This window comes from Strix uralensis, chromosome Z (genome assembly GCF_047716275.1).
Source record: "Strix uralensis isolate ZFMK-TIS-50842 chromosome Z, bStrUra1, whole genome shotgun sequence".
Lineage (NCBI taxonomy): Eukaryota > Metazoa > Chordata > Aves > Strigiformes > Strigidae > Strix > Strix uralensis.
In genome coordinates, this window is record NC_134012.1 from 81,444,078 (window position 1) to 81,467,680 (window position 23,603).

Below are 23,603 nucleotides of genomic sequence, written 5' to 3' on the forward strand. Positions count from 1 at the left end.
TTTTATTATTCCAACAAAAGGATTTATTCATACAACAAAAGGGAAACTGGACATGTAGAGTCTACTCTATAGGCCAGAGTTGAACTAGATCATAAAACAGGAAAAATCAGAAGTACTGCATTTTTTTCCAACATAAATCAGCTTGCAGCAGGCTGCAACAGAATCTAAAACCTTCCAATCTACTAGCAGTATGTGACAGAAATATTAAGTTATTTTAGCATTATAATGTAGTCTTTAAAAAAAGCGGAACTGAATCCCAGGGAATGCTATCAAACTGAAGGTCATAGAGAACATTAGTAAAACTGTAGATTCAGAGAGATTACTGAAAATTTATTCCATGGGACAACATAAAAAAAGAAATGCAAATTTTTTGTTTCTTTACTAAGCAGCTTTCAAAAATTTATGAGAAATGAAAAGCAAAAAAGTTAACACAGTTTTTCAGAGTATTCATCTAAAAGCAAACTCACTTAAGCAAGACACCCAAATTTCATTTCTTATCACTCCCCCATCTGCCATTCCATTTCCATTAAAGAAAAGCCAAGGTACTGTTACTGTGGGTACATTAAGTTTTTCAGTTTGGTTATGGATCTAGGTCTCAGCCATAAACACTGAAGTTTTATAAAGATTAAGATTCTTTTAAGCATGAAAAAATACATTCAGTATTTAAGTAATAATAATCAAACACCAAAGAGTCCATAAAACATTTATGTGCAAGTAGGATCTTGAATTTGCTGCTAAAATACTCTTAGATCAAGTACTAACATTAGAACTAGAGTAGTAACAAGCCTAGAAGCACATTAGGTAATTTAAATACCTAGGCTCTGAATAAACAGTTATATATGCCACTATAGAGGAAGGAGGGCCAGAAGCCATCCTAACTTGGGTAGGTAACCTGTTGAAACAGTTCCACATACCAGCAGCAATGTCAGTTTGAGGAGTTCCTACTCCCCACTTCAATTATTCATTTCTATTCCTCCCTACTGATGTGCATCAGACTTAAAAAAAAACCCACACCAAAAATACCACACATTTTGAAACTTGGAGAGAAGAAAATGGAAAACTGTTGAACTCTATTCGATCTCCAGTCCAATTCATTACATGGTCCTGCAACAATTTCCCAGAAAAACAGACAGGATGGCATTTCTGATGAACTAGCAAGCTTCAGTCAATCTTTCAAGGCATAATAGCAAGGTCTTTCATTTCCACAGTACACATACACAGTGATACAGATTTATTCCAGTAGAGAAGATGTCCCACATGCAGCAATGGAATTTACCACAATGACGACTACAGTTTCACAGAATGCAGAAAGATTTATTATTAAAATGAAGGTGCAGAAGTAGGAACTAGAGCCCCCAAAATCTGAACTTTGTTCTCCTTCAACCTGAATTTACTCAGCAAGACAGCAGGGGTTATGACCTGCAGCCATGAGATTAGGTGTACTGGAAAGCTTAACACTCTGAAAGCAGTTAATACTACTTTTTTGGTTTTCTGTTCAAGAGGTTACTCCCAAAAATTAACTGCTTCCTTTGTTTCCTATTTATGATAGGAAGAAAAAGCTAAATTTTCAGGAGAGAAAGGAAGCATGGCAGTATGACTCAAAGATGAATACAAGAATAAAGCTTACAGGCATTCACAAGGCTCCCAGCTGTCCAGGCTGTCACTCCACAGGATCTCCCATAACAGCATCTTTATAACACCAAACCAGAAGTCCACCTAGAGCAGTTTCCTATGTCAAACAGCAACTACCTGGTGCAAGCTGTGGTAAAACTAGAAGAACAACCTCTGAGCAACTCTTTCCCCACTTTCACCAGCAATGTGTGGCTTCAGGGAGGAATCAGAGGCAGATGCCTCTGCATGAATTCACCCAATTGATTTTTGATCTGCTGTTAAGCTTTCATCTGCTGGTTTATATGTAGACCGCACTCTAGAAACCAAAGACATGTCACATGAAGTGACCTGACATGTTTAAAAGTTGAGCTGACCTCAAGGAAAAAGAAAAAAAGTGATGTTTACTCAGTACACCACAATGCTAAAAAAGAAAAGGCAAGATGACAACTGAAATTAACTGTAGTACAGAAAGTTATGTTAGATACATGTTAGAGGTAATTGCACATTGTTTATTACAATTTATATGCCACCTTTGTGTACAAATGTAGGTCAGGGAACAAAACCCACTGTTAGAAAAACAGAAGGCATGGTAATACAGTAACTGAAAAAAAATTTCCATAGACACACACACACACTTTGAGGTCCTTCCTTTCTTTTAAAATCCTGAGGCAAGTTTTAAGAAGTTGTAATCATCAAATCTGCTCCTGTAGAGAAGTCAAAAAGGTGGAGGGTACTCAGGTACTCTCCCCAATATTGAGAAAACTAACTAGTTCACGAAGTACAGACTTTGCTTTCCTTACTTTCGCTCTGAGTAAGTTTATCTTAAGAAAGCCTTTGACTTCTCTAGGTAGAATACATTGCATGTCCTTGATTACATGTCAGACTATCAGCATTAATACACACAAGAATGATATAAGAAATCCCACTGTTTCAATATTCAGAAAATTTTACACCAAAGATGTCATTATTTACAACTGCATTTAAACTACAAAGCCTAAATAATTCTCCCAATGTGGAGAATTACCAACTCCAATATATATTACCATGAGTTACACAGATAGCATTTTCTAGCAATATATGTAATCTACTACCTTAGCTTTCTGTAAAACTTCTTTGCCCTTTAGGGAAAGAGACGGATGAGGCAGCAAAGAAATAATAATTAAGGTTAGGACATTCAATATTGCCATAAAATGCTTTATGTATTCAATGAGTTTCACTCAAAACAAACTGGCAGACAGAAAATCCCAAATCCAATCTTGACCTTCTGGGAAAGGAAGAAGGAGGAACTGAACAACTACGGTTTATGTTAAAACTTTAAAAGAAGCTGGCCATGCAAGGAGACATTCAACAAACAGATCTGTCAGTGTTATAAGGCACATACAGCCCAGAAGAGAGGAAGGCAGGCAAGTTCCATTTCACAAAGGCTTTCTCTGGGGTAACTATATCAGAAGTGAATTCTTAGAAACACCATCTGTTTGCACCATGGCTTGTTAAAAAATTATTTGTAAATCATATCTAAACAAATCAGAAGATGATTATCAATTCCTACAAACTATCAAAAAACCCAAATCAGTGTTCAGTTAAATCAGTTTCCTAACAAACAGCGAAGCTAAAACATAAACACTGTGTGTTCATATCTTGGAACATGCTTTTAGGGATCTCAGCAGTTCTTGCTGCTCCAGGCATTGGAAGTTTCTGACAAAGCCTAAGAAGTCTGTAATTTCCTGCTTTGCAAAACTATCAAAACCACTGTCACTTTTTCAACATTCAACTAGCAGACAGGAACATATTACTGTACCTATATGTTGATAGTGTTTCATTAGCATGCTGAAAATGGTACCTCAGCTATGAAGAAAAGCTGGCAGCAGAATTAAACAGAAACAAAAACAACCTCAAATTCCTGAAGGCATCAACAACAAGGCAATCTCTTCCCAAGGCCCAGACAGAACAAGACCAGACATTAGTCAAGAAGACACATTCTCATGCTGTCTTAGAAACATAAATACAAAAAGGACAAATTTCAATACACACATTAAAGTTGTATTTGCCATAACACAGATGGCATGAAGACAAAGGTAGTTACTAATGGAAATTAAAGGCAGCTTCATAAGGACTTCTTTCCTTGCAGAAGTGGGGAATGAAAAAAACATTCTGCAGAAGTCAGCTGCATGCTTTCAGTTTCTGTTATCTGGCTAAAAAAAACAAACCTTCTCTTTCCTCTTGGGGCACACAAAAATCTGTGAAACTCAGCTCATAGGAGGAAGAAATCTGGAAAACGTAAGTTATTTTCAAGTGCTGTTCTAACATCTGAGCTCATTTTATGAAGCAATTCCTTTTCTGCAGATCATTACATTGAAAAAACCAAAATGGCTGGACAATGTAGAAATACAGCTGTTTGTTGAAACAATTATAAAAGGGAAATGTGTATGTGACAAACAATCTTACGTGACTTTTGGACTGAATTGTCATGAATAGCACAGAACACAGTTGATTCAATTTGAAGTACGTAATAGTTAAACTTGATAGTTATAATCAGCGCAGAACTGAATTTTCTATAGTATGTGATCAGTCACAATTCAGCTTCTCAGACAATTTGTTTAGATAATAAACAATTTATTGTGATAGAGCTGTTAAGAACACAACGTGAAGCATTTTGCTGTAGATCAGGACTTTGTTTCCTTGCACTAGAAAATACACTCACTGGGACCACTTACTTCGCAGTAAGCTTTTGGTTACTTTGCAACAACTTCACAGCAAACTCACCATCCACTACAGATTCAGCTGCATGAGGTAAGCTAAAAAAAGTACAGGGCACTTATTACCTGCAATTTATCTCTGAAGACTTTTACAACAGTATTTTAAAAAGTTCATCTGAGAATCTGCCTTTTTTTTTAAGGGAGAGTTGTTTTATAGTTTACAAAATGTAAATATTTCTCTCACAAAATTATTGTGTTTACAGCAAAAAATTCTTGTGTCATTCACATACATCTAGTTGAAAGTGGTACAGTAAAGAAAACGTTAGCTAATTGGGAGATGTTACTATGTAGGTAGCAGATGGCTGTTCCATTTGCAAGTTAACAGCTCCAGTTTCACAGTGCATTAGAGCACTGGTAGGTAAACTACCTACATATCCATAGGATATGGATATCTCTTATGCACAGAGACAGCATACCATACTCTCTCCTCAGTCCAGGACCAAATAAGCAAAGAGAGGTGTTCACATCTATGTAGCAGCATTAAAAGTAACGTTCTAACTGGGAAGAAAGCAGAGCGTGAGATCTAGCCCATGCACAGAAGCACTGCCAACGAACTATGATCAATGCGTGAAACTAGTTAGTTATTTTGGTTGAGTAAACTCAAAACTCCAGATATCTGTAGTTTTTCCTCCCTTATGAAGGGCAGTAAAATTCAAATGTATGAGAACAGTAAGCAAAAATGTCTATATCTAATTTACCATGATGACAAGTCCCACTAGTGTCTGGAGGGGTGGGGGGGCAGCGTGGGGGAGGAACAGTTATCCTTGTCTGAATCTTTTTCTGGGTTCACATATTCACCAGTTAGTACAATTATAAGCAAACAAGATGATATTTCACTGTATACCCCTTCAGTGCCTCACAAATTGATCTGATCATTAAAAGCAAGGCTTCTAGTGCAAAACATACTGAAACATACTGTTAACTTGCCATCAGATCAAATGAAATTAGAGCTATGCTGGTATTAAAGGCAGCCCCACAAATCAGTCAAGTAATTTATCTAAGCAAGCAAACAACACTAAATCTGGAAGAAAAAAATGCAAACAAAAGAGTCGTGAAACAGTATCAGAGAAAGTTAAATCACTCCAATATCTGTATTCCCCCCACACTCCAAAAAAACCCAAAACAACCCTAAACCAACCTGTGTATTCTTTCCTTGCACTTTATTCCACATATTGAAATATCTCATAAGTGTTACTTGTGCCACAGGTAAGTGCCCAAGTTTGCTGGTAAACTCCTTGCTTATTAATAGGCAATGAAATAAATTGAGACAGGAGACTGAAGCACTGTTTTTCCAGGAAGAGCTGAAAATCAGACAGGACGATGATCTTTTGACACTAATGTCTTTAGACATTTTTGTGAAGTAATTCCTGATATAGGCAATTATGCCATACTATCATAATTATTACACTATTCCTCATTTCCATGAGCTGGAACTCCACTACTCAGCAATATTTCACTTATGAAACCAAACTATATATGGCATGCCTGAAAGGCATCATTTACTTCTGCTGGGTCCAAAATTTTCCCGACTGACATTGACTATGTTGCTCTCTGGGAGTAAAACAGATCTGCTTCAATTTTTTCTTCTTTCATTTGGAATGAAGCATTTCAAAGATTGAAGAAAAGGAGTAAATACTAGATTGAATCTGTGGAATAAATTTAAATTATAACTTCCATATTTGTTTCCCACTTTTTTAAACCATGGCTCTTTAAAAGTGGCTTCCAGATTTCTCACTTCATAGCATAGTTTTTATGCCAGTGTACCTAGGACACCTTTCTAACTCACATATGAAATGCAATGTAAATGGTTATCTGATGGAAAATTGTATACCAATCTGCAGGTTAAGATTTGTGCATCTGCAATGAAAGCAAACTGCATAATTCTGCAATTTCACCAGTTTTAAAACCTTCATAAAATATCCCAGAATATAATAAAACTAAGTATTTTGCAGGACCTCCTTGATAGTAAACTCTATTCAAATAGATTTCATAAGTTTAAGGGTTTTTTAATAATAATATTAGATTTAGACATGGGTGTAATTAAGGAAGAAAGTGCTTTATTTTATCTTATGTTTGAAAGCCTTCTATATAATCTTGCACCTACAAGAACAGCTCTATTTAAATTAGCATTTCTTGGGTGTCTGTACTTTCAGGAAAAAAGACAAGATCAGAAACCCACCTCCTAAAATCTAGTACAGAACCTAGTTACAGAAATAGTTTTTTCTTAACTTTCAGCCTATTGTTTAGTGCAGAGAAGAACAACAGATAGAAAATACTTGAAACATACGCATACAACAAACACAAACCCAGAAGAATAGGCCATAAATGACAATGCTGAATCAGCTCCAGAGTTTCAGTAAAGCCAAGACCTGCCTCTTTTCCTCTTCACATCCCACTGTTAGACACAAATCCCTACCAACACAGACTACAAGTTTTGACGCTGGCTGAGAAACCATTTTCTCTTACAAAAGGTCAAAAATCTTGATCATTTGCAAGTGTTGCCATTTGACTTTGGGACTAACATAGAGGAGAGTTCCTCAGTCACTTCACAGCACTAAATTCACCAATCGAGATACTCTTTCTGTACTGAAGTTTTAACAGGAATTTCTGAAACTAATGCATACGTTCCTGCAGCAAGTTTTTACTTCAATTTATTACCAGTTTCTCAAGAAGATTGTCCAGTACTTTTGAACACCAGGATGCCCTAAAATAAGAAAGGCACTAAGTGAATCTGTGCTTTCAACTGTGTCTTAATCTGGTACCTGGAGCTTTTCCAGTTCACTTTATTTCAGTGGTCTAAGGGAATGTTAAACTATCATTGACTGAATCTTGCATTTCTGTTCAAAACCATCTTACAATTTCTTTATGCAGCAGCAAGTTCTGGTCCATTAAAATGACAACATTAAAAAACTTTATTGGTTTTCAAATTGGTAGATAAAAGCCAGCTAGTCTCCCTTGAAAAACATTTAGCAAAAAAGCACCTCAAGCAAGTTATGTATTTTGAAAAAAGTAAGATTTTGCCATTATTATTCTCAGAAGATTCTTAACCACTTCCAACTTCAAATTAATAATGCAAACAATGCTTAGTATTGTGCACTCAATCCTAAAAAAGTCAGAATAAACCACATCACTTTGAGCAAACGGGCTGATAAACATATTCTTCTGTTAATTTGTTCCCTCTACCAGCTTCAGAAAATGAGGGCATTCTATTTCTGAACAAGGTGAAAGACTACCAGTGACCAATGTTCTGGATTGTTCCCCTCCCTGCCTTCACATTACAAATGCTTCACAAACCATACAGAAGTATCCATAGGAGCAATTCGGTTTTCTAAAAAAAATACCAAGCCTCCCAAAGCTGTTACCAAATTCAGGCTTCATATTTAAATAACTTATTCCATATTTCAGCTGCTTTTAAAATCCAACCTTCACTTTCTGCATAAGCAATTCTAATCAAAGAGGGCACACTAAAGAAAAAAGAACATTCACCTCCAGAAAACACATAAATATGAACAAGAGAGATTCAGAACTATTAAATGAAAAAGAAATTCGAGTAACTTGAGTGGGGTTTTTTGTATGAACATTCAGACAGAAGTATATCAATCTAGAAAGCAGCAGTAGAAGACAAGAACGTATTTTAAGACTCCAATATTAGAAAAAAAAACAGTGAATAAGCAATATGACAGTTACTTGGAAAGAAAGCCTATTAATGAGGAAAATGAAACTACAATGAATGAGAATCCAACTGGATAGGAAAAAAATTAAGAAGTTGCTAGCTAGTAGTTTTGGTATGGCTTATGACCTATTCAAGTACCAGCATGTACTTAAGGCACAGGTGAGGCTCAACTCACCTAACCCTTTTTTTTATTTTTGGATTTGATGAGCACAACTCATGTCTGCTTGAACTGATTTCTGTACATCTCTGTACACTCAATTAGGTTAAAGTATCTTCACCCTATAAAAATCTAAACTTGCACTGCTCAGAAGTGTGTCTATCTTTGTGCCTTTATTTTTTCCTTCTGTCTGAAGTTATTAGTTGCTCACTTCTTGCACTAGACTCATTAGACCAATATACAATTTTTAAACTGACTTAATTTATTTGCAAGCAGCCATAACTGTCTTACTCTAAATGAAATGAAAGTGAAGAGCAAATTATCTTCAAGAACATTCATTCTTATTTGGAAAGATCAAATTGTTAGATCTGCCTTATAAAGCTTTCCTCCAAAAGTTTCACAGGTGTTTTTTACAGAAACAGTCATAAGTGAAATCTCAATAATTTGCATGTCATCCACTCTTCCACAATCCTTTAGAGGATATAAAATCAGAATCCATATAAAAATCAGTAGTAACCTAAAGCAGAGTTGTTGGGTTTGGTTTTTTTGTTTTTTTTTGTTTTTTGTTTGTTTGTTTGTTTTTGTTTGTTTTTTTTTTTAAGCAACACATTTAAAGATAAGAAACATAAAACACACAAACTAGGACTGTGACCTGAAGTAGTAACACCTACTCTGTAGTGAAATAGTCATAAAAATGTGGGAAATAAGAGTGCAAGGTTTCACTGAGCAAACTTAAGGGAAATTATTCTTCTTCTTACAGAGGAAATATCTTTCACCCAAAGGAAGTCAGCAGCAACTGAATCTGAAGTAATTCTCTGTGGTGCTACCAAGAAAGCTTTTACCCAGCAGCTGTGCTTCAGCATATAAAAGGATAAAGCAGCAACAAACTAAACAGGTGATTGCAAAGCAGTCCTACCAACATGACAGCTCTACTATTTTATAGTTCCATTTGTGACCACCCTGCTGTGTTATGACTCCTCTGAATGGACCTTCAACCTTAGTTAAAAACAATTTACATTAACGTGACACAGGAAATCTATCCCAGAATTTGTCTGATTCATAATCCAATTTAATCTTCTCTACTTTCCTAACAATGTAAGTTTTACTTTGAAAGAATGAAAAAAGTGGGGAAAAAATGTTAACATGACATAGGAAATCTGTCCCAGAATTTGTCTGATTCATAATCCAATTTAATTTTCTCTTCTTTGTTAACTCAATGTAAGTTTTACTTCAAAAGAATGAAAAAAGTGGGGAAAATGTCCACACTATGTACAACTCTAGGTTAATAGCATTGACACATATTAAGAGATTACAAAAGGAATCTTATGTCAAGTCAATGCGTGATCAGATGTCTTACAAGTTTAACTACAATCACTGAAACACATTTGCAATAAGTTGATTTTAAGGTCAATGAAAAACATACTATTCTGAAAAGACCTTTACAAGACAAGTGTCTACAAAAAGAAGATGTAAAAAGCATTTGTTCTAACACACAGATAAGTTCCTTATTAAATTTTAATAAAATATTCAAAGATTAAGCAAACATTTGTCATCACTAGATATGTCAGATTCATTTTACTTTTTACCATGAGGACTTGTATCACAGTAGCAGCCTGTCAAAAATGGGAAAGTAACTGAGAAAGCAGTCTCACTTTAAACGGTTAAGTGCTTTTCAAATCACTATGAAACTACATCACATCTATAAAAGATCAGAAACAAAAACTAGTTTCCAGGAAACACTGGTGGAACTACAGCTGGGGGAAAGTCTGTATGTGAAACAAGTCATGCCCTTGTGTCCTACTAATGGACTGTTTATGGAAATACTCTTCTCAACAAGTTAATCTTATACTAGGTAGTGGAAGTGACCTGGCTGTTAACTAGAAGCTAAAGACTGATGTCACCCATTGAATTAATTGCTACACTAAACTGACAGGCAATCTGCAACTAAGGTGATGGAGCTCCAAGTCCATGCAGATGTCAGAAGGAAGATGCACCTTTGAAATAGAGTTGGAACAAGGCTGACTTCACCCTGGACTGCACAGGACCAGTGAAGAACACACTGACTCATAATCCTATCCTGGAAAACTAAAAGTATTTGCGTAGTCAGCTTCAATCATATGTCTAACAACAAATACTACATGAGCATTCAGATACAAGACCCAAACTGTATCTCTTTGAACATGGCAAACAGGGAAGGTCAACACTACCAGAAGACAGCCTTCCCATCTACTAGCTTAGTATGTCTGGGTTAAGCATTAGCCAGCCAGCCATGCATCTACACAGTCAGAAGCAAGTTGCTGTACAAATATGCAATAGCACAGTTCTCAATTCTTACACCCTGACTGCCCAGTTGAAGCTTCTCAAGGACTAATGTAGTTGAAAGAGTTAAACATTTTAAATCCTGTAATTATAGATTTTAGTGACTGCAAATAAGCATACAGTAACCCAACAAATCCTTAAAATCCTTATCAAAAGTCGCCAAGGTAAAAACCAGCTACACTAACCACTTCCCTTGTTAGAGCCAGCTTTATCCCCTCCCAGTTATAAAAACATGCCATTTATTTGAACATGGAAAGGGAGTAACAGTGCTAGACCCACATTGTGTCATTTCCCATTTCCTTTTAGGTATCAAAAATGCAGACCTTGTCACAATAAGGCTCGGAAATGCAATGAAGCAGACATTGGGCCTTCAGGAGAGCAAGTGAGACGTTGGTTCTCTAAAGTGGACTTAGGGGGGAAAACCAGCAAGTTCTACATAGTACTTTTTAATTTTTCAGAAGTGATTGTAAAGAAACCTGAGCAAAGATTGGACAGACTGACTGTTACTGACAAATGCCAATGCCAAAGCCTTGCCCAATTATAACTACAATAAAAACTTTGCATTTATGCCTACACACTAATAATTTGTGGTTTCAAGCAAATAAAAATAGTTTAAAAAAATTCTTTAGGGCAAAATCCACAGGCCTGCTTTGTGCCTCCACAAAAATCATAGATTTATTTGTCATCATATTTGCTGCACAAGAAAGTGTTTTGAAATCCAGAGGCAGCAGTGTCTCCTCCCCAGCGATTAACTGAAAATACTTAAAGGAAAAAAGAGCCTGTCCTTAAGGTACCGATTCCCATAACACAAGCTGTGTTCTCCCCACAGAGGGGAGACAGAGCACAGCTGGTCCCAACTAGTATAACCAGTAGAGCTCTTTTGCATAGATGACATTTCACAGACATGAAAATGCTGCAGCTGCATAAATCAAGTCTTCCATCTGTTTTTGGCTTTGTTCCAATCCAGTTTCTGTACTTACTAGTTGTGTAAATCAGGGAGATGTGTAGCCCTTTTGGCTCTATAATCAGAGAAACTTAATGTACATTTTGTACCAATGGTAACCAGAGAAGGTAAATTTGTTCAGTACTCTTTCCCTCACAATCATTAATTGGAACAGAGCTGAATTGTTTCCCAGTAAGCCAGACACAGCAAACTGAGCATTTTTTCAAAATCTTATGGCTCCTTAAGTATAGCTATTTATAGTTAGAAAGGTCCTAGGTATATTAAATAAAAAAGGGAAAAAGAATCATATTCTTACTTTTGACAACTTTCACTGTTATATCCTTTGAATCCGGGTTTTAATCATTATGAACTCACCATTTTTAGGTATTTCAAAAATCAGCATGGCCTAGGCAGAAGCAACCTAAGAGTGCTAAACATAAGTAAATTGAAATACACATTTCAATGTGGAGATTCTGTTAGAATCAGGAGGCCTCACAGTTTGTATCACATACTACACTACCAGATCTTGCATCCTTCTTTTTTCACAAGCTCTGTAGGCACCTGCTGCCTGAAGCAGAGAGACCTTATGAGTCCTATATCAAGTTTTATGTAGCTGAGGGCCACAAGACACAGCACTTACCTAGTCATTGAGAGTACAACAGGTAAGTGCTAGCATCACCCTGCTGCCAGTAGCTTGACAGAGTTGATGAGCAGAGAAGCTCCACTCAGAACCCTGCAAGAATCACACAACTCCAAGGTGGGCATGGTTGTAATTTGTGTCCCAGTTTTCCTCTGAATTGGGGTTCATTGAACAAAACCCTGATTACAGAAGTTGTACCTACTCAGTGATAAATCTTGCTTTATTTCAGCCTAAGGCACCAATATCACAAATGGGATAGATACACAAGAAGTGAACACTTGCTCACAAAGAATACCAGTAAAGCCTATAAGGCTCCACCATTGCATAAAGTGTTTTACTACAGGCTCACTTACAAGATTAAAACCTGTATTTTTGTCTAAGTCCCAGCTATTTATGGTTATTTAGGTCTCAACTACTTACGCACATGCGAGTACTTTAAAGGCGTTAGAAACTCATAGAGCTAAGTTGCTGCTTGGAAAGAAATACTTCTAAAAAAGTTATTTGTCAATTTGGAAAGAGTCAGAGACCCATTCTGATGAAGCTCTTGAAGAACTTTGCCTATGTGGTAGAAGCTGGCAGATTTCCTACCACTTCCCCTTGCTAGCTCCTCGGCAGTCCACCCTGTGGGCTAAAGGGAAGCCAAAAGCCTAAAAATTCTGGCTGTGCTCTCCCCTGCAGTCTTGATTCCCAGGGTCTAGAAGCGGCCTGCCCTGGCACTGGACCTATATTACCATTTGCATTCAATTTTAAAATACAGGAACGTAATTCATACATAGCTGATTTCAAAATACCAAAGCAATTGTCCTTCCCCACTTGGCTTTGCTGGGCATCCTCACTAGTGGCAGAATGATATAATACTGCCACAAACATGCAGCTCAGAGCAGGTCAAAACAAGCAAACAGTAGATCATACTAATTTTCTGCTGAGGTACTAAGGGGAATTATATACTTTGGCATATTTACCAGGACAAGATAGTTTACCATTGCACCTGAACATGCTGGAACTTAACCACATGCTTAAAAGACAAAACTGAAGATACAGTAGCACTGGTCCTCTTAACATAAGTACATGTAACTTTCTAAAGAGCTAATCTATACTTCAAAATTTTCAGTGTTAGTAACAATTTCAAGACCAAGTATAATTATAGTCCAAACAAGTTTAGAAAGATTAACATTAAACTGTTTCATTAGTTTAATATCATAAATTACAGAAATTAGGGGAAGGATTTGGTTAAAGAGAGTACCTTTCTGAGAAATGCCAGAGTTTTCACAAAGGTTTGTGATGTTATTAGTAAACTTATGTAACGTATCCCAGGAGCAACACCCAAGGAAAGTTACTGATCCTGATGTATCTGGTAGAGACAGTAAACATTTGAATGAGATGTCATCAAGACCTTTCTCATGGACATCTCGTAGGGCAACCTTCAGCTCAAAGCCTTCCAGCAATTTTTTTTTGTTTTGTTTTGTTTTTTTTCTTCAGAAAGGGAAGTTCAGCTTCTACTGTAGAAAAGAAACAGAATTTGTAGGAAAATCTGCAGACCGCAGTCTACAAACCCTGACTTCTATTGTGGACAGAAGAAAACTTGGCCTGAAATTATGAGCACCCTAGGTACAAGCAAACACTTCACATTTGTTTATTTTACTGATTTGCTGCTTTCTAACCCTTTCCCCCATGTTTTCCATTCCCAAGAGTTACTTGGACCCATCTGGCTTTGAAGTACCTAACCGAGGAAAAAGCTTTCTTTTTAAGAATTGAATCCTTCACTACCAACAATATAGTTGAAATGAGTGACAAAAGTAACGATTTTGAATGGAGGCATACTGACCTGCAGCAGCAGCTGAAAGCAATGATCAGGCATTACACCACAGTAACCCACTACAGCAATTCTAAGTTGCCCTCTATCACCTAAGCCAAACAGTTTGCCAATTGTTAATATTTCTCCTCGCTCAGCTTGCTAAGCATATCAGTGTATGTTGGTTTACGATACTGAACACATCCTTACATGAAAGCACCTTACAGCTTTGCACAGATGGAAGACATCTTAGCTTAATCCAAAATATTTTATTACTCAGTTCCCTGATGGCGATTACCTGCCTGCTTCCCACAGAAAAATGCAGTCTGTCAGTCTGCATTTCAATTTTCACAGTGAGCGAAACCAAAAAGATCAGTCATCCAATACTTTCTGTACCAGTTTGGCACAGTGCACTTCTAAAATGACAGCCCTAAAGACTATCTGCATTGCTCTTTGCCAGAGATCTGCATGGCTTAAGGAGTTTCATTTCATGCCTTCTTGTACACAAGGCTAGGGTGGGGAAGGAGCTCCTTCTCCTTCCTCTTCCTGCAGTACTGGCTTAAAACAAATACAGAGAACAATCTGCATGTCTTTTAAGACCTCTTCCCCACATACCCCTGCTCTTCCTCCCAAGGGCCTCTGGGAGGGATAAGAAACATGCAGTTGCAACTCAGAGTAAATTCTTGTCAGGGGAAGAAACTGGAACTCTCAGTTAATTTTAAGAAGATGTTTGAAGAAGGTGTTAACAAGCCTGTGTGGAACAGAACGTACCAGTGCAGGAGATCCTGGACCTAACCTTGGAGGTTCAAAGAGAAAGCTAGTTCTGTTGGTTACAGTGACCTTGCCAGAAGCCGCCACTGCAGGACAGCCAGAGAGCCTGGCTGCCTTTGCTAGGTAGCATAGAACTAGTTTCCACACCTACCATGGAATACATACTAGAAACCCCAGTGCCCTGGTGCTTCCTACAAGCTGGGACATCCAATGTGCCTGCAGAGATCAGGAAGCCTACTGTAGTGAGCTGTTCACTACAAATTAAATGCAGAACTTCGTTAAAAACCCAACAAATTAATCTCTGTTCTATATTTACAGAAGAGCTCATTTTCTGGAACTATATGCAGACATTACTGAAATAACTTTAAAATAAACTTGTGCATACTAATACAGTTTTAAGAGAAACTCCATCCAGCTTCCCTCCATTTAAAACCAGCTGCTTACATTTCCATTTCAAGTCTGAACTGCCTAAGACCTTTACACAACTATAGGAGTCATCACTTACGTTTTATTTATACGAATAATCCAACAAAATTAATCGGCAATACAGATCCTTAACATGGGAGATCCTTTCCAAATTTTTAAGAACACATTAGCACTGTTTTAGTGAGCTTCCATGCTAGTCATAACTGCAGTATTTTTCTTACATTAAGCAAACAAGTCTTTAGTCATAGGCTAAGCATCTGTAGAGACATTTACTTTAGTAAAATAAGAAAAATTTCAGATGTATTTTATGGGAACATTTAAGATACTGATTACATATCTGGTGGCAAAGTTAAAACTTGCAACAAGAGAAAAAAAATTGAAAGGAATGTTAGTATCATACCTGGCAACTCCACAGTCTAAAAACATTAAAGTAGTAAAAATAAGAGTGCAAAGTACTGATAAACTGAGAAAACTGTCACTGACTACACATGGATTTTCAAAGTACATATTCAGCACCTAGAAATTAAGGTACTCATAATTTAATAGAATATTGTCTTAACCACAGCAATAACGAAACACTTGCCTGCTAGAGTGTATTAATCTACAAGGTCAACAAACTCTACATGAACTGCAAACTGGAGGTCACTGCAAGTTTCACCACACATTTCAGATATTTGCATTCTGTATGCCTCTCCAGATGCAGAACAGTTAAATATTACCTGAAGGTAATGGGGAGACCCTATTATCCACTGAGCTTTGAAGCTTCCCTTTTACGGAAGATGAAAAATTACCAAAATAAAATTATGCAGGCATTTATTGGCAGTAGAATGGGAGGTAACACGGACAATTTGTTTAAAAAAAACAAAACTGTTTCTCAATTTGGTATTACTGCAAATTCCTTTTTTTTCTTTAACATTTAAAATATTTACACTAAGCCCTTTCAGTATCTGAAAGAAACAATCCTGAAGATACAAGCATGGCAGTCATACAGGAAATATAAAAAATCCTCAGAGTGTAAGAGGGTATTTTGAGAGAAATAATTAGTGAAATGAAATGCACATCCATGGGCCAAAACAAAGAGTATTAGTTGCATACCTTTGAGGGTTACTACCAGCTCACAAAAGGACCTGATCATCATGGCTGACAGCTGAGCAAAGACTCATTTCAGTTTGCTCAAAAGCAAGATGACTGGATGCTCAAGAAGAGGACAGAAAAGAGCTCAGAAAACAAGACATCAGATGTAGTCAGACATCAGTGTGGTCTAGAAGATGCAACTCATTTTTCCAGCACTCTACTCCCACCTACCACAGTGACCCTGGGTAAATTACAAGGAACTGCAGTATCAACAGCAGTGTGAAATCTATTGGAGAAATACTAGGGAAGAATTGAAGTCACCTGGCACAATAAGTATATTAGCAGCCATTCCACTACAAATCAGAGTATTAGGATAAGAGAGATAAGAACAAACAGTATTATATTATATTTCCATGAATTATGTGAATAGTTTATACTTCAAGGACACAAAAGAACTATATGGAGACAGTGTGAAACAAAGGTAGACTGGAATTGCAGTTTAATCTCAGAGAAACTTGATGACATTCTAAATTTAAAGAAAAGGAAAAAAACCACTTTTTGCAAACACCTTCAAATCCTTAGTCATCAGATGTTGAAAGCACTATCAAAGAATTGGGACTTTTCTGAGCAAAACTGAGAGGGAGTGATGGCTCTATCAGCTTTTATTAAGACAATTTGAAAAGTATTTCATCAGTTTCCAGACAGAAGGTAAACAATTCCCTATTTCAAATGAGTCTTAAGTATCAAGTAAATAGAGCTGCTGTTTTTTCAGGACATTTTTCAGTCAAGATCCAACAAAACTGATCTTAAAAAAAAAAGTCACACACACAAAAAAGCCCCCCACAAAAAACCAAAACCCAACCAAAACCAAAAAATCCCCCAAACCAAGAAACAAACAAAAAACCCCAAAGCCCCAAACATACCTTATAGGAAAAAAAATAATCAAGACTATTCACCACCGAGCAGGATTCTCCGGTTCTGCAGTGTGGTGAGGCAGGAAATCAGAAGCGTCCTGCAGGCAACACACTCAGCCTCCGGGTAAAGATTAAAAAGAGAGGGAAGCAATAGAAAGCAACTTTGCACTTAACCACGTTGTCCTAGTCACCTAGACAAGTAATGAAGCCCTGTTAAAGGCTTTCTATCCACTTTGCCTCAAGCAAAAGAATGAACTGTAATTCTAGAGTTTTAAGTAAGAGCAGAGGAGATAAAAAGTAAAATAAGACAAGCCTTGCGTCTTTGTAGAGAATCCTCAGAGAACACCGAGATTAGCATTAGAAACTCAGAACTCAAACCAGATACCTTCTCTTATCACCACTGCTGCTGAAAACTAGCTTTACAAGTTTGTTTAAAGAACAACTACATGGCAATGTATAATTTCTATTTTAAACAAGCTTAAGCCGAGTTTCACCAATACTGGAAGCCAGTGAAAGCCAACAGAAGCATTCCCACAGTCACCCCACCCTCAGCCACTTGTTTCCACTCCCGCCTCATCCTCCCCTGCACCAGGATAAACTTTTGCACTGCTACCTTTCTTTACTCCAAATGACAACAAATGCATTAGCACCCTAAAAGATCTTGTGAAGTTCAAACCCATCATATAGAAGGAAAACCTGATCTTCGAATCTTGTACTCTACACGTTCGAACTTTGGGTAAGGCACAATTGCACACAGGTATTGCACTGAGCAGTACTGGGACTACTGAGTGACAGTGGAGACCAAACCTTTAGTATCACTAAATCCAATGAGACAGAAAGCTCCAGATTAGTTAGCTACAATCTATTTACTTTGCATAGGAACAAAGAAACTGCCATACCAGATCAGACCATTTAAGCAGAACCCTACCACTTGCAATAACTAAGAGCGATAAAAATCAGACACAGTAGAGGGTGACCCTCTTCCAAAAGTACTCTCAAGCCACAGAGCACAGAATAGGTAGGAAGTGAATTTTCTCTCACAGTAGTATCCAGCTCAAACTGGAAGAAGAAAATTTGGTGGCTTATTTAAGCAGCCAGTTAAAAATATCCAGCATTATGCACTTGGTTAAAACACATAAAATTGTATTTTACCTTAGCTAAGAATAGCCAAGGTCAATCATAAGCTATCTTTTTTATCTTAACTACATTTTGACAACATGAACAGAGAAAGTTACCATCATTTAAGTGAAAAAAAAAAAAAGAGCAAGTCAAACCTTGGCCACACACACTGTGCTTTCACTGTACCGGCTCTCCCTCTATTTCTACTCCACTGCCCAGTCTAGCGCTCTGTTAAAACATTTATGCCTTCCTTTGAAAGTCAAAGGTGCTACAAATTAATAAGCAGAGCTGAAACTGATGAGCTTTTACTAGTACACTTGTACATACAGTCAAAACTCCAATCTCACAGCGTGTCTTTGGTGTCTCTAGCAGGCGTCAAACAGCAACTGCAGAAAACACAGTATAAATATCTACAAAGGTTGTCTTGCAGCTGAACTATCTGATCTATGCCATATCTAGCATATACATTTCCAAATTCAAACAATTTTCACACAAGTCACATAGTACATGGTTACTGTATGCAGAGGAGATGAATTACAGCATTTCCTGCTTTTCATGTTTATAAAAACACAGTTACGGTAGTATTACATGCCCTAGTATAGGATTAGTTATAAGTCATCTACATCAATTTCAGACACAAATAAACATCACTTAAAGGGTCTGAATGTTTTAAAAGAACATTGTTAAGGTCACAGAGAAGGAGCTACATTTCGCCTTCATGAATTTCCCTCAAGTTACAATAAATGATATTGTAGTTATTATTGAACTCACTGTTTGGATCTTTTTATATAAACCAAATCAACTGTCAGTATAGATATGGGATAACAGATTTGAAGCGCTTTATGTTGAAGATGCATTTCCTAGTAAAACAACTCCCTCCTCCTCCTCCTCCTTGTGATTTAAAAAGCTTACAACATTCACAGCTTTTAGTGAAAAAGTTTCCTCTACTGCTGTGACAAGCAGAATGCTTGAGAGATTAAAGAAAAAAAGGTAATATTTACATTTAGGACTTAACAGCAGAGTCAATTTCCCTCCTCAGCTTCATTCTGAGGCTCATGCAGGTCTCCCAGCATAAACAGAAAATCTATTTAAAAAGAAAGTAACTGTAATACCAAAGAGACTGATAGGGGGACTTTGGAGCAAGCACAGTATCTTTTAACTAACAGTAGATCCTTACAGGGAAGTACAACTACTGTATTTAAAAACAAAACAGAATACATTATTTAGATTATGTCCTTCAGTTTGCCTCTTAATACATGTCTGGGCAACAGCTGCATGCACAAATTTAATGTGTGATACGCTGTTACTCACAAATTAACCCCCCTCCTTTGGCTAGAACAAGTCAATTAGTATTATTATAAGGGCAGAAAGATGTTCTAAATTCTTGATATGGCCTGACAAATTAAGTATTTTATCTAACTTCTGTTTACTGGTAACACGACAGAGAATTACTGCGATACTCTACATGAGCATTTATAGGTCATTTCTGAAGAACAATCACTATTAATGTTGCCATGTATTTTCAACTGTACTTATGATAAATTCAAAGTAGACCATCTCACTAAAATACTAAAGAGAAAGGCACTTGGCATTCAGTATTTTCTATGATTTGTTAACATTCCTAGTCAAATGTCAAAGAGCATTTAGGAGAAGGGTTTTAACTTGTACACAGACTCAACACACTGTCTTGTCCAAATGCAGGTACTTTAAGCAAAACTGTCCATGTGAAAGGAAAAAATTCCACAGCTGCTCTGTCATTGCTGCTGTGGGACTGATAGCAAGGAGGGACTCCATGTTTCAGCATAGATATACTGACCTTCCTTAACCTCTAATATCAAGCCTAACTCCCACTTGCTATCACCATAAGACTCCAAGTTGTTTTAAACATGTTCTGACAGTGATTCTTCATTTTCCTTGAAAGCCATGAAATTGTTTACAATTACGAGATACAGTACATTATAATTTCATTACTTGATAGCAACAAAGATGGTACTAAGAGTCATAAAAAGACAAGTTACTTGCTAAAATTCATACATTATTCCCCCCCACAAACACCGAAGATTTCCCACTAATCCTTCTGTAAGTACAGAGGCATTTCTTACCTGTTACAACCACACCATATTAAGTATTTTTACACTGCCCTAGAAATATACCAAAATCTGAATCACTGAGAATTCATATAAACAGGACATCGGTCTAGAAAACAGTTATTATAGCAGTCCCAAGATAAGTGAACCTTTAAAAATATACTTGAGGTTTAACTGACATAAGACATAACTGAAAAGAATACAAGAGTCATGTGTCCAACCTGAAACTAGATTTCTTATGAGGTTTAAATAATTAGCCAAGCAAACTGTAAGGCAGCATTAAAATAGGTCCTCGGATGTTAATACTAAGTCCTTAAACTACACACTCCACATCATATATGGATTTCTTGTAAGGTTTTATGACATTGTCAACTTCACATCTGAATTACACTGTCACTACTGTAGTGCCTTCCCACACACAGACCGCTCTGAAGTACTTAAGCTGCTTCACCACCAGCATGAGTTTGCTCTCATCCTATTTGAATTCTACACCTGTCAAATAGGCAGAATATGGGCAACTCTATAAAAACTTAAGAAAATGGATTTATCAAATAATGCATACAGAAGGCAAATATGAACTAAACCCACTTGGGCACTAAATTAAACCACTGAGAGGTATCACCTAGACGAAACCACCACAAACTTACTTTCTCTTGGGAAAAGAGAGAGGGCATTATGTTCGAAAGCCTTCCTCACCTTACCAAGAAATAAATAAATCAGTTCTGCAATATCACGATGCCGTAAACTGAAATTAGACTTCGGAGAAGTCCTTTTTCAGTTTTGTGCAGCGAACTGCTAGGAGAGCGCGGGGGGCGGTCAGGTGCTCGGTGAGCGCCCGAAGCAGCAGCACAGCCGCCGCCCGAACGGTGGGCAGCCCGCGCCCTGCCCGGCGCCGCTCGCCCCGAGCCCCGGCGGCTGACACACCCGGCCCCGGCCGCGGCCGCCGCCACCCCGGGCTCACACTTCAAAGCCTTTCGGCACTGCGGCAGAAGTCAAACACAAAAACACCCCCACAAACACGCCCGCCGCCTCCCGCGGCTCGGCTCCCGCACTCCTCCGGCGCCGGCTACCGGGCCCCGCGCCGCTGACAGCTGCGGCCAGCGGGGCGGCCCGGCCCGGTCCGACCGCCACCCCTCGCCTCGCCTCCCCTCCCTCAGCCACGCACCAGGTGCCCCCGCGCCGCGGGGGAAGGCGCCGGGCGAGGACCGTCCGCCGCGCCCCAGCCCTGCACTCCCTCCCGCGGGCAGCTCCCGCCGCCCCCGCATCCGCTGCCAGCCCGCGGCCAGGCGGCGCCCGGGGGCGGGGGGGGGGGGGAACGGGGCGCCGCAGCGCACCCCGAGCCCTTCCCGCGGGAACAGCCCCGCCGCTGTCACCCGCCGCCGCCCGGGGCCGAGCCCTGCCCACCCACCCCCCGGCGCCCCCTCACCTCGCGGGGTGGGACGGCTCCATCCTCCGCCCCGCTGCGGGGTCGGTCCCCGTCGGGCTCCCCACCGGCAGCGGCTCCAGGAGCTCGGCGCAGCGGCTGGGGGAGGCAGTCGGGCTGGCGGGGCTGGAGCGCGGCGGCCCAGGCAGGTAGTGGAGCAGCAGCGTCTCAGGGGGCTCCGGCGAGGAGGAGGAGGAGGAGGAGGCGGCGGCGGCGGCCGGGGCGGCGGCGAGGAAGAGGGGCGCCTCGGGCAGCCGGTCCAGCTCCACGCTCCGCACTTTGCGCAGCTGCTTCCGCCTCCAGTCAGAGCGCTGCTCCCGGCAGCCGCCGCCCGCCTCCCGCGGGAGCCCCCCGCCGCTCCCCGCGACGCTCCCCGCGACCGCGCCGCCCTTCAAGCTCCCGCAGGCGGCGGCGGCGGCCGCCTCCCCGCCGCTGCCCGAGGATAGTCCCGACGACGAGGTGCGATTCCCCGCCGCCGCCGCCATTTTCTCTGGCGGGTCACATCGGGCTCCCGAGGACCGGGGGGAGACAGCGCTCCGACTCGCTGCGGAAACAGCGCTGCCTGCGCAAACGGCGTAGGGAAGGGGGCGGGACGCGGGTGCGGATTGGTGGCGGCGGGTGGCGCGGGGCGGGGCAGCCGCCGGTAGGTGCAGCCGCCGGTAGGTGCAGCGGGGCGGGGCCGCGCGGTGCCCCACCCCTCCCCGCCCGCCCCCGCGCAGGTGTTGGCCGTCGGAGGGAGTCGCGCCCGCTGCCGTGCGCCACGCCCGCTCGTCGGGGGCAGGGCCCGGCCCGCGCCCGCGGACCGACGGGACAGGACAGGACAGGACGGGCCGTGCCGTGCCGTGCCGTGCCGTGCCGTGCCGTGCCGTGCCGCGCCCGAGAGCCGGCAGAGGCGCCGGGCGGGGAGGACGTGCCCGCCCCCACGCGGCCCTTCCCACGTGTGGGAGAGCGCCGGGGGCTCCGGCGGCCCCGGGGCGGGGGGCGGCGGCGCGGTCCAGCCGCCGCCCTGTGGGGAGCTGAGGCGCGGGGAAGCTCTTCCCGAAACTCGGGGCCGGCTCCGGGCGGCGCCGCGCCCCGGCCGTGTGCGCCCTCTCCCCAGCACCCCCGCAACCTCCCCAGGCGACGTCCTCCCCGGGAGCCGGCCGAGGAGCGAGGAGGCAGTGGAATGCCTGCGGTGCCTTGCTGCGCTGCGGCGGCCCGCCGGGAAATCGCTGCTGTGCCCGAGCTTACCTGCTCATTCCTCTGCGGGGGCAGCACAAAATTCAGTGCGCATCCTTGCTTGCAGCCTTCCGCGTCCTTCTCTGGGCTGCCCTCACTTGGCAGGCGCCGCCTCACCCGTCCTCAGATACTTTTCCATGTCTGTAACTGCCCAGAAGCGTTAATGTCTCGTCGGAGCACACTCGTTTCCCCACGCGTGTACGTGTGCACATCTAGTTCAGAACAGCTGCGGCTGTTTCCCAACAGATTGGGAGAGAGAAGAAAGACAGGAGACTCGTCACATGACCCGAACCTTGGGGAGGGCCAAGTAAAATTTTCTCTTGGTCTAGGTTTCCACTCGACCTCAGTTGGGTGGTTTTGCTTTCAACCTCCGAGCTGCGGAGAGGGAACTTGTAGGTTTGCAAGAGCAAAAGGGCGTACACTGCTGTCAGAAAGATGCCGTTAAACAAACCTACCTGTTGGAATGCTGACTTAAACTGAGGTGAGGAAAGGAAAACTAAATGTCATACTGCATACCAGGTTGTTTTCAGGACGGTGTAATTTTGGATACAGTAGAAGTCACTCAAGTCAAAGCACTTTTCTTTAGCTGAATATCTTGGGCTTATTCCTCAGAATTTGCTATTCCCCAAGTGTAACATTAACTAAGCACCTTGGCAATGATTATTAGTATGGTCACTTTG

General features: G+C 40.6%; 1 protein-coding gene across 2 annotated transcripts in view; it reads right to left on the reverse strand.

Annotated features, from left to right (window-relative positions):
• MAP3K1 (mitogen-activated protein kinase kinase kinase 1) overlaps nucleotides 1–23,158 on the reverse strand; it is a 63,495-nt gene extending 40,337 nt beyond the window's left edge. The window contains exon 1 of one of the 2 annotated variants that reach the window (XM_074855701.1): nucleotides 22,936–23,158. In XM_074855701.1, coding sequence (XP_074711802.1) covers nucleotides 22,936–22,943 — 8 coding nt within the window. In that variant the 5' untranslated portion in view covers nucleotides 22,944–23,158. Of the gene's footprint in view, nucleotides 1–21,708; nucleotides 22,206–22,935 lie in introns of those variants that run through there. The other variant, XM_074855702.1, reaches the window with a different exon arrangement.
• Nucleotides 23,159–23,603: the final 445 nt, after the last annotated feature.